The following is a 12078-nucleotide window of genomic DNA, read 5'->3' on the forward strand; positions in this document are numbered from 1 at the left end:
TGTAACACGCAGTCTGCTTTGTATAAAAGGTGCAAGTTATGCCGTGACTGTGATAAATTATGAGCTAGGGGATTAAAGGAAGGTGATATAATGGGGGGCGAAGGAGAAGGTATCTATAATCTATTATCTATAGTAAACAAGGGAAAAATGCTTACTATTTGAGGTGTCCTCTTTCTCTGTCTGTGTGCCCCAATTTTTAAATACTTTTCCTTCATCAAGTTCTTTTAAAGCTTTCATGATTGGTGTATCTGAAGTCTCTCTTTGTTTTTTTATCAATAAGCTTCTTGGTGAACTTCCAGATGAAGAATCCTTTTCCGGAGGAGAATGGTACCTTAAATAATAATTGGAAGACATGCAGTGCTAGGAACTGAATATTCCTGTCCCCCAAGAAAACTTGTCTGTTGAAGCCCCAATCCTCAGCGGATGGTGTTAAGAGGTCGGCCTTCGGGAGGTGGTAAGATTTAGATGAGATCGTGAGGGCGGGACCCTGTGATGGCATTAGTGCCCTTCTAAAAAGAAGAGATACAAGATCTCTCTGCACACATTCACCAAGGAAAGACCGTGTAACCAGGAAGAGGGCCCTTACCAAGAACCCAACTGTGCGGGCACCCCAATCTCAGACTCTCAGCCTCCAGAACAGCAGGAAAAAGTGTTTCTTGTTTAAGCTGCCCAGTCTACGGTCATTTATATAGCAGGCTGAGCTAAGACAGAGGTCACTGGCATTGTCAGGGGGATTAACATGAGAGCTAACAATTACACTCCACAGTGAGTATGTATGCTTTACAACGCAAATAAACTAAAATTGTACCTGCATGTAATAGACCAATGCTTCCCAATCCTCTTCGCATCCTGGCACATACAGAAGTATTATATTTTTATGGTGCTCTGGAATAATATGGTTGTGTGGGCTGTCAGGAAGGTGAGAGAATCGGCACCTTACCCTAACCGAGAGTCTGTGCACAGCACACCACTGGGAAGGAGCACAGCGTGGGAGACGCTCTGCACAGCCTTTGATCATAAAGTATCCTAAACCCATTAGCTTTTCAAAGTAAAATAAAAATCTGGTCCTCAAAAGTAAGACACGGAAGCCACAAAGAGAAGGCTCTTTATACTCTCCTGAACATTTAAAGGCAACTGAAATCTATGAAACCATAACCAATCCTAAATATGACCTTTGACACAGCCACCTTACCCGGAAGCACAGGTTTCCACCAGCTGGTTATCCATTCTATTATCCTGGGTGTCCAAAGGCTGGCCGGTAAAGATCGAATACTCTGCTCCTGGTATCAGCCACTTGCGCCTGCTGACGTCGGAGGTGGCCAGTGTGCTAGGACAGGGAGAGACGATCTGAGGCGTGACAGGTTCGTGTTTCAGTTCAGACTGAACACATACAGAAAACGACCTACGTACACATTTGTACAGTAATTCTAAAACTGCATGAAACAACCTTATTTTAGATACACGAATTCTATTTTATGGTTTTCAGATCCAACCGAACTGTTATTTTAGGTTTCTGTTACTTTGAAATATTTCTGCATCTTAAGTCAAGGTATCCACCTGTCTACACAGCTCCAAACACCCCCAACTACCTTCCTACCACACTTCCTATGCTTCACAGCCAACCCTTCGCTCAGGCCAAGGAGGTGCAGTGAGAGTGCCCTTCTCGCTCCTCCCAGACCAGCACTGCCCAGGAGAATTTTCTGTGAAAACAGAAACATCCTCTATCTGCACAGCCCAGTACAGTAGCCACTAGTCACACGCTGCTACTGAATACTTGAATCACGGCTAGTGAGATGAAGAATCAATTTTTAAATGTTATTTAATTTTAATTACATGTAACAGCCGCACACGGTGACTGGCACTACAGTACTGAGGAGTGCGGCTGTAGGCTAGTCCTTCCCCCATCGTATGGGAACCCTGCCCAACTGAGGCTCACACATCACGCATTAACTGGCCCTTCGCTAGACTTTAGAACTGCTCTCCCCTTCCCCACACCTGCTCCTGTCCTCCTACTTCAGTGTCCACAGGGAGGAGCTGTCCTGGACCTCTCTCCAAGGACCGGACTCGAGTCCTGCTCACTCGCTGCGACCCCTCATTGGAGAATACTCACTGGACTCACCGGGCTTCATCATCAGCAGAGAACACAGCCCCTTAAGACATCACAACTCCAAAGATTCTTCTGGCTAAGGTAAGTATCACCAAGGCACTGGGACTCCACTGTGATCCCTGCCTCACTATTTCCTACTTCTCAACCCCTCCCCTAGCTTTACCAGTTCCCCTCTACCTACTCCGGGGTGCACACTCACCGCCTTGACCCCCTTTTCGCACTCACCTTCCATCATCCCCGACTAGCAGCAGAGACCTAAGCCTGGAGGAACACGGTGGTCTCACTCCTGAGTGTCTACAGTCCTAACATTTGGGCTTTGCTGGAAGCAAGCCACCCAACCATGCAGCCTGGGCGAGCATCACAGACTCACTATCACCAGCTCAGTGGACACCCAACACTGGCTGACAACATGCCTTTCTGTAATCGACGAGCTCCAATTCTCCGACGGGACTCACTTACACCTTCTCCACTCACCTCAAACCTCTCACCAGCCCTGCCCGTCAGCTGATAACCTCGAATCACACTTGGGAGGGAAAAAAGAAACCAGGAGACAAGAGGTGTCTTCCTCTCTATGCTCCCTTCCACAGCCAAACTTTTTTTTTTTTTTTTAAGATTTTATTTAATTATTCAACAGAGATAGAGACAGCCAGCGAGAGAGGGAACACAAGCAGGGGGAGTGGGAGAGGAAGAAGCAGGTTCCCAGCGGAAGAGCCTGATGTGGGGCTCGATCCCATAACGCTGGGATCACGCCCTGAGTCGAAGGCAGACGCTTAACCACTGTGCCACCCAGGCACCCCCACAGCCAAACTTCTTACGACATCCCTCCTCATTTTCATTTCAACTCCCAGTCACTCCCTTCCTTTTTCCCCTCAATTTTTAAATTAAGAAACATTCCAAACATTCTTAGAAAATTACAAAGACTACTGCAAGCACTCAACTGTACTTAGTTGTTTTTTTAAATTTTTATTTTATTTTATTTATTTGAAAGAAAGAGCACAAGTGGGGAGGTTCAGGGGGAGAGGGAGAAGCAGACTCCCCACTAAGCAGGGAGCCTGATGTGGCGCTCGATCCCGGGACCCCAGGATCATAACCTGAGCCGAAGGCAGACACTTAACTGACTGAGCCACCCAGGCGTCCCACCTGTACTTGGTTTTAACAAATGCTAACATCTTACCGTATTTGTCTTCAATGGTAAGACAGAAGATTCTGCACATATGGTCGCTCGTATTTCTTAAATTATGTCCACATAATGCACACGGCCTTTTAATGCTGCTGTTTCTATTCAGCATGTTTCCGGTTTTTCCATGTTAACACAGGTGCATATTTTAATCATTTACCCGCAGTGCAAACACGCCACGCCTTGCGGATCCTTTCTCCCGCCGGCGGCTGTTTCAGTTGCTAATGCATGGCCTTTCAACAATGCTACCATGCACATGTGTAGGAATTCCTCTGAGGTAAGTATCCAAAACCAGAACTGTAGGATTTGAGGTGCACACACCTTCATTGCCAAATCATGCTCCAGACGAGCTTATCGATTTTCAGTCCGACCAGTAGTTTGAGAGTTCCTATTGCTTCACATCTTTGCCAAATTTTACAATGATTAGAGCTGGAGTCTGGCCTGGCCTGGCTCATGGTATGAGTGGTATCTAATGCTTGTTTTAATTTGCATTTTTCTGATTACTAGTAAAGTGAACACCTTTTCGATTTCATCAGCCATTTAGAGGTTTCTTTTTCTGTGAATCATTTGTTCATATTCTTTTATCATTTTTCTATTGAAAATTTTTCTTATTGATTTATTTCTTTTTTTTAAAGATTTTATTTATTTATTTGACAGAGAGAGAGAGACAGCCAGCAAGAGAGGGAACACAAGCAGGGGGAGTGGGACAGGAAGAAGCAGGCCTCCAGCGGAGGAGCCTGATGTGGGGCTCGACCCCAGGACCCCGGGACCATGCCCTGAGCCAAAGGCAGACGCCTAACAACTGAGCCACCCGGGCGCCCCCGAAAATTTTTCTTATTGATTTATAGTTCTTTATATCCTGGATACTAATCCCTTATTGGTTCCTGTTCACTTAAAATATAAAATATTTCAAGCACGCCCAGACATACAGATTATACTCACGCACCGACCGTGTGCTTATGAACCTTGTTTGCTCTATTTCCGTGAAACAGTACAACACTACAGATACAACCCAGTGCCCGGTGTAACTGCACAGCATCACTCCTCCTATATCATAACCCTCGTGTAAGTGCTCAGCTACCACGTCCACTCAATTTGTACTCAGCATTCCATACATGTCATGATACTTTTACTACTTCTGAATGAACCTGTAAGATACGTTCTAAATGCTTAAGTCAATATAAACAGTGTCCTACTTCTTCTGCAACTGTTTTTTTATTGTTTCAAATTATGTTAAGATTAAACCATGTTAGGGGCGTCTGGGCGGCACAGTCAGTTAAGCGTCCAACTCTTGGCTTCAGCTCAGGTTGTGATCTCATGGTTGTGAGATCAAGCCCGGCACTGGGCTCCGCGCTCAGCACAACGCTCAGCACAACGGGCTCTGCGCTCTGCGTGAAGTCGGCTTGAGATTCTCTCTCCCTCTCCCTCTCCCACTTGTGCTCTCTCTCTCCCAAATAAGTAAATAAATCTTTTAAAAAAAAAAAGATTAAACTACATTAATGATCAACTTAAGTGGTTGGCAAATTTTTCCTATAAAGAGTCAGATAATAAATAGGTTTTTTGTTTTATTTTAATAAATAGGTTTTATGGGCCAGATGTTCTCTGTTGCAAAGTACTCAAATTTGCCACTGTAACGCAAAGCAGCTGGACAATAAGTAAATGAATAAACTTTATTTACGGACACTGAAATTTGAATTTCATATAATTTTCACACGTATGAAATATTATTCTTTGATTTCTTTCCAAACATTTAACAACATAAAAACCACTCTTTGCTCACAGGCCCTACAAACATGGGAGGCTGGCTGGACTTGGGCTGGGGCTGTGCTTGCCAATCCCTGATCTAATGTGTGCACCATCACACTATGTGGCACCAAGCATAAATATATCACAGTGTATTAACGTTCCAGCTGTTAGACATATGGGCTGCTTTCACTCATTCTACACAACATTCCCAACAGATGTTCACATCCGTCCCTCCACACAAACCACTCTCCAGGCCATCAAGGCCTGGCCAGCACACCTAGGGGTCACCAGTCCCCTCCCTTTCTCTCTCAGCATCATTCACAACACTGGCCACTTTAGGGTTCCTCCGAGTGCCCTGGCAGCTCCTTCTCAGGTTCTTGTGCCAACTCCTTCTGCCCCCAACATCAAGACATCGGGGCTCTTCAGAACTTCATCCTACATCAACCTCCCACCACACACCCATCATCTATCCCAGAGTCAAGCGCTACAGAATGACAATTCTAAAATTTGTAACTCCAGCCTAAGACCTTATTTCTGAGCTCCATATGTAAATTTACAACCATCTGCTTGATTCCCACTTGGAATTTGTATGAATTTCAAACTAAAATATTCGAAATGGAAATTCTGATCCTTACCCCATGGTCTGCTCTTCCCCTTTCTTCCCTAGTTCAATATATGGCACCCTGACTTGCTCAAGACAGAAACCAAGGTGTTATCAGACACCTCCCTTTCTTATCTTCTCATCTCATTCTTAACCATGTTCTGTGGATTCTACCTCTGGAATCTCTCTCAGACCCTTCTCTTCTGTCCATTTCTACGGCCACCACCCAGTGAACACCATCTCTCCTAACACTATAATCGCCTAATTAGTGTGTCTGCTTCTACTTTTCCTCTCCATCTTCTCCTCATGGCAGGTGCATTAAAAAAATAGAAATCAGGGGTGCCTGGATAGCTCAGTCGGTTAAGCATCCGACTCCTGATTCCAGCTCAGATCATGATATCAGGGTCATGAGACTGAGCCCCACATTGGGCTCTTCACTGAGCATGGAGCCTCCTTAACATTCTCTCTCTCTCCCTCTGCCCCTCCCACCCCATTTGGGTGCACACACGCATGTGTGCTCTCTCTCTCCCAGAAAGAGAAAGAAAGAAAGAAAGAAAGAAAGAAAGAAAGAAAGAAAGAAAGAAAGAAAGAAAGAATCAGATGACCTAATTTTACCACATAAAACCATTCAAAGGCTCCCCAACAGACTTAGAGTAAAATCCAAACTCTTGACCATGGCTTAGAAAGCCATGTATGACAGTCTATGATTTCATCTGGAGCTACTTTACCCCTTGCAGGCGATCCTCAGGCCACACAAGCTTCCTCCAGGTTCTTTAAACATGTTAAGCTCTTTCCTACCTCAGGACATAGTAAAGCTCATTTCTCTGCCTGGAACATGCCCCTCCCTCATGCCTCCCACACCAACAACTCAGCACAGGGCTTACCTCCCTGCTTATAAGTCACCTCCACAGAAAGGCCTTCCTTGACCCCAATCTCACCCCACTCTTGTTCTCTCTCAAACGTTCGATTTCAGTAACCTACAAAATTTTTTCTTTAAATAATTCACTATGTTCTAACTTAAGATCAATGAACAAAGATCCAGAGAAAGTTTCTCATTTGACAATGACTTAGAAAGGTTAAAATTTACAATTTAACCATCTTTCTCATACACATCAATATTATAACCTTATGATTTTCTCATTTAGTATTCTTTAAAAATCATAATAAAAACCAATCTAGGGGCGCCTGGGTGGTGCAGTCGTTAAGCGTCTGCCTTCGGCTCAGGGCGTGATCCCGGTATTCTGGGATCGAGCCCCACATCAGGCTCCTCCGCTAGGAGCCTGCTTCTTCCTCTCCCACTCCCCCTGCTTGTGTTCCCTCTCTCGCTGGCTGTCTCTGTCAAATAAATAAATAAAATCTTAAAAAAAAAAAACAATCTAATATGAAAAAAATTACTCTATACATGTATTATCAAGATAATGCTCTGAGATTATAGCAAAGCTAATTTTGAATAACTAAAAGAACTAAAAAGAAAAATCCATGCAAAAATGAAGATCTATCTTTATAGGTCTGCCCATTAACATAGGAATAAAATTTCTGGAATTTTAGGGCTAAAAGACCTTTTGAGATGTTCTAGCCCAATGTCCTTGTTTTTAGAGATAATAAAATTGAGCTCCAAAAAAAACGTTAAGTGATTTGCCTAAGGTCACCCAGCTGGGCAGAGTCAACAAACAAACTATTCCAGGTCTCTTTACACCCAATCTGATTCTATTTCCACCTTTTGGCAAATGCCTCCGCATGAGAGGTTTTATGCTATCTAATAATTAGATGGTTTTACTTTTTTGTTTTTTAAGTAAGCTCTGCACCCAACATGAGGCTCCAACTCACCACCCTGGGATCAAGAGTCGCACGCTCTACTGACTGAGCCAGCCAGGCGCCCCATAATTAGATGTTTTTACACATCTAAGTTCTATAATGACATTTAACTCTGACTTCGTTATGACTTAGACAGATGAGCTTCTCAGTTCAAAGGGTGCACCTATTTCTAGCTTTAGAGAGATTAAACAAAATAACTTACTTGGCACGTGAGGATCTCATGGGAGTTTTAGAATTATGGCGAAGACTTAACATATTTTCATGCTCTACTTGCTTGACCTGAGCTTCAAGTTTTGAAATTGTTCTAATTCAAAAGTAATAAGATAAATTAAGTACACGATTTAATATACAGCTCAACTACAAATTACTTATTTAACAGATGCTTCTAGAAAAGGAGTGACAAAGGAACTGCTAGTCTGTAAGCCTGTTTTCATAATAAAATGCCACCAGTAAGCTTAAAAAAGCTGAACAAAATTGGAACATAAACTGAAAGGCAAATACATTAAACTCTACAAAGAAACATTCCATACACTACAACTGAAGGAAAAGGAAACAACAAATGGACTTTATACAGACAAGTCAAAAAAAATTATAAATTTGACTACAGATCGTAACACATGGTATAAAGTAAAAAAATAAATTCAACTATTCAAATAAATTGCAGTTCTAACATGTTTAATTCTAAGCATATATATTCACACATATAAAATATAGACAGGTTATGTTTTCACAAAAAAGGAAGCAGGTTTAATATCTAATAAAAGAGCTAGTAAGAACTTCCTAATTTTTAAAAGACACAGAGTTTGTTAAACTACCCTGAAAACTCTATCTATAGGAAACTCAGCTCATCTGTGCCATGTTCAGAATAAAAGCCTATTTTCAAGTTTACCAACAGAAAATAGGAGTCTGGCCAATTAATTGTTTTGAGGTTATCTTGGCATTCTGTCTGTTCTTTTAAACTTTGCATATGCCTTCGTCTCATCTTTTAAGCTCAAATTCTTGCCTACCCTGATGCAAGAAGGTTTGAGAAAGAACAGCCCTGACGGGCTGATGCTTTATGCCAATCTGATAAGGAAACTATCAGAACTGAACGCATCACAGAAAAGACCTGAGCAGATGAGAAGGCCAGACAGCGCTCACGCTGCCCCCGATGTAAAGTCCTGAGGAATGTAGTAAAATCTCCAAATAAGGGACACTTCCCCAAATACAAATACAAAAACATGCTCCAAAGCCAATTAGAAATATCATTTGCATAGGGACCATTTATGACTCTGTTTCTATCTAATTGAGCAAATCAGATCATGAATATACTCCCCAAACCAGGTTTTTAAGAAAGCAGATGGTCATAAAGTTGGGGTGAATGCTGTTCTCTTTTGGAAGCACAAATATAATTTGGTGACCTAGACTGCCTGTTAAAATGCTTTCTTTTTTTTTTTTTTTTTTTGATAGATTTTCAATGGCTTAGTATCATTTAGATTTTGCTATGCTGACAAAACACATAATGTTTCAGGAAATGCACACTTCTCAAGCACAACCACCAATATACTCTAATCGTTTAAAGATCTTCTTTGGCTAAAATCAAAAGTATTTCCAGGTCAGGGGAAGATTAGGATAAAACCTGATCTCAAAGTACCTAAAAAATCCTCAAGAAAAACTTTTTTTTCATTGCTTTCAGTATACACACTTAAATGCTTACATATTTAAATGCTAAAAGAACAAAAGAGGCATACTTGTCTTATTAGTAAGATAATTTACATTTTACCTTTTCAAATCAGAAATCTGAGTATGTGCATCAAGCAATTTGTTCTCAGTTGTATTCAATGTATCCTATGAAGATAAAGGAAAAATTCAATAACTGAAATATTCAGGATATATTCCTTTTATTTTAAAATACATAATATGAAACAATCTAAGGCTGTACCAGAGAACTACAAAAAAAATTATGCAGATACTCAGCAAATACAGCATCAATCATGAGCCAGTATACGTAATTCAAGGGAAAAACAGAGAGCAAAACACTGGCTTATACAACTAGCTATACGTATAGCCCCTGTAGTAATAGGTATAGCCTATTACGCTGTGCTTGATTACAAGCAATCCAGTGTTAAAATGGACATGTTTTAGCCACAACTTGCCTAAAAACATTAGTAAATGGCAAAACAGATACCTGTGGTGGTGAGATTTCAGATGTCCTGACTGGCTCCTGGGCCCCCAGGACGCCTGCCTGCCTTCCGCTAACCTTGAATAACCACAGCCCTGTATTCTATGCAACAGAAATACTCTGGACCCCACTGACAGCATCACTGCGGGGTTTCACTGAATTCAAATATGTAGTTCCCAAACGAAGTTTTCATTAAGAAATCAAACATAATCAATAAAATCAAACAACCCCACAAAAAGTGAATGCTTTAAAAAACTTCATATTTAAATATTATTAAATAGTTATTTACATCTATATCACACCTTACACTCTTCTAAAAATTTCACCTCAACTCATCTCAAATGCAATAGCCATTCTCAATATTTGTTAACACATCCGAAAATTTATGACTTAAGTGGGAAAATATTTGAAAATAAGGATATTGACAGAGAAAATGAAGTGAGTGGTCTAACTCAAGCAGCTAGATGGGGATGGAGGATGGGGAGAATAGAGGGGGATAAAGGGTCAGCCTTCTTCATTTCCAACCCAGTGCTTCTGCCCCTCCATGAAGCTCAGAACATGAATCAACAACCATTACCTTTACTCTTTCGTGTTCTTTTCCAAGGGACTCATACTCTCCTAAGAGCTACAAGGAAAAACAAAGAAATGTACCACAAAATTAAACATTATAATATCAACCCAGAGATCGTCTATATAATAGCTGCCCATACTCTTCAGAAATGCTAAGGTCTTGAAATAGAAAGGTTAACACTGTTCCAGACTGAAGGCAACTAAAGAGAAAAGAGGAGTGAATATAAGGCATGATTCTGGGTTGGATCCTGAACTGGGAAAAGTGCCATAAAATGATAATTTCATGTGAATTGCACATTTGATTTCTTTACTTTGATTTGTTGTGTGACTATGTACGGAAGGCCCTTATTCTTAGGAAATACATACCAAAAGGTAGGGGTAAAGGGGCATAATGTCTACAACTTACTCTAAAATGGTTCAAGAAAAAAAAATGCATGTGTGAACATATATATGTGTATATATATACATACACACACACATACACACAGGAGGTGATAAAGCAAATATGGCAAAATGTTAACAACTGTGATCCTAGGTAAAAGGAATAGGACCATTCTTACAAGTTTTCTGTAAGTTCGAATTTGTTTCAAATAAAGACAAAAATTATATCAGTCAAGACCCTTTAAGTAAGCAGTATTTTAAAAGATTAAAATTTGCATTCTTTTTTGAATTGTACATTTCTTTTTGATAAATTCCACAGAGTAAAGGCACAATCCCAAGTCTAATATAATTAGGTAATTAAAAAAAATACATATATGTGAGACTTATTAGAGAAGATAGATTCAAATAATTTTCTTTTTATCCCAAGATCCCACTAAAGTAACCATGAGGCAGTTACAGAGAAATCAAGAGCTGAGCGCCACAAAGGAGCAATCTCAGTGAGGCTGTAACAAGGCGGAGGAGGCTAGAAGCGTCAGCGCCTGCATAGGGGATGCTGACGGTAAGGAGGCTGCTATCTTCATAACCCTGAGAGGCTCAGGACCTGAATCTCAGCTTGGGCAGTAGACAGGGTGAAAGCACAGGCTGACCAAAGGGAGCTGGTTAAAAGTCCTTAAGTTGAGTGGTTAGAGCGTCTGATAGCAGTGGACTGCCCAGCCAGGTGACAGGACACAGGAAATGTGAATGACAGGCGAATGCCACTCTGGAAACCCAAGTCTAACAGGTGGAGGAAGCAAAGAAATAAGGAGATTTTTGACTAAGGAAAAGTTAAAAAAACAAAAACAAAAACCTTGGCTCCCCAACCCTCACTGCCACCAGAGCCTGACTGAAAGGTCCCAGACAAGAGACTGGGAGACTCTTCCTTGGGAAAACCAAACAATGCCAGAAAAAAGACCTCCACATAATCACATCTGGAGGTTCCCTAACCAAACGGCTGGTTAAAATAAAACAAAATACAAAACTTGTACCCCGTAAAAGGCAACACCAGGTGAAATGCAAGCCACAAGCCAAGAGAAGAGACCTGCAATACAGATTAATTAACCACTTCACATCCATCAGACTGGAAGAGGTCTGACGATAGCAAGCACTGGAAATAATCTAGAAAATAAGAATTCTCATACATTACTAGTGGGAAAATGAACTAGTACAACCATTTCAGAGAGCAATTTAGCACTACCTAATGAAGATGACAGTGTTCATATTCTTATTCTAAGTCCCAGCCACTACACACAGAGGTACGCAGGCTCATGGGACAGACTGTATATCCCCAAAATGGCAGCAGCAATTTCTGCTCACACAAGGTCTTCCAGAACCTGGCCACACTCCATCTAGAGGTGGTATCTATTTCTTCTTCCCTTGAACATGGGCAGGCCTTTGAGATTATTTAACAAATGGAATGAGACAGAAATGATGCCGAAGGATTTCCAGGGCTGGGTCATAAAAGGCTAATGGCTGTCAGGACA

The 12078-nt window shown here is 41.4% G+C and overlaps 1 protein-coding gene across 4 annotated transcripts in view; it reads right to left on the reverse strand.

The window, feature by feature from the left end:
• The window catches only part of MPHOSPH9 (M-phase phosphoprotein 9), a 56799-nt gene that overhangs the window by 12910 nt on the left and 31811 nt on the right, over positions 1-12078 (reverse strand). For all 4 annotated transcript variants that reach the window (XM_008688821.2, XM_040620000.1, XM_040620001.1 and 1 more), the window contains 5 exons: positions 10185-10232; positions 9209-9273; positions 7649-7750; positions 1193-1327; positions 156-331 (listed from right to left, as the gene is read on the reverse strand). In XM_008688821.2, coding sequence (XP_008687043.1) covers positions 156-331; positions 1193-1327; positions 7649-7750; positions 9209-9273; positions 10185-10232 — 526 coding nt within the window. The remainder of the gene's footprint in view (positions 1-155; positions 332-1192; positions 1328-7648; positions 7751-9208; positions 9274-10184; positions 10233-12078) is intronic.

Source organism: Ursus maritimus, unplaced genomic scaffold, assembly GCF_017311325.1.
Source record: "Ursus maritimus isolate PB19 unplaced genomic scaffold, ASM1731132v1 scaffold_33, whole genome shotgun sequence".
NCBI classification, from domain to species: domain Eukaryota; kingdom Metazoa; phylum Chordata; class Mammalia; order Carnivora; family Ursidae; genus Ursus; species Ursus maritimus.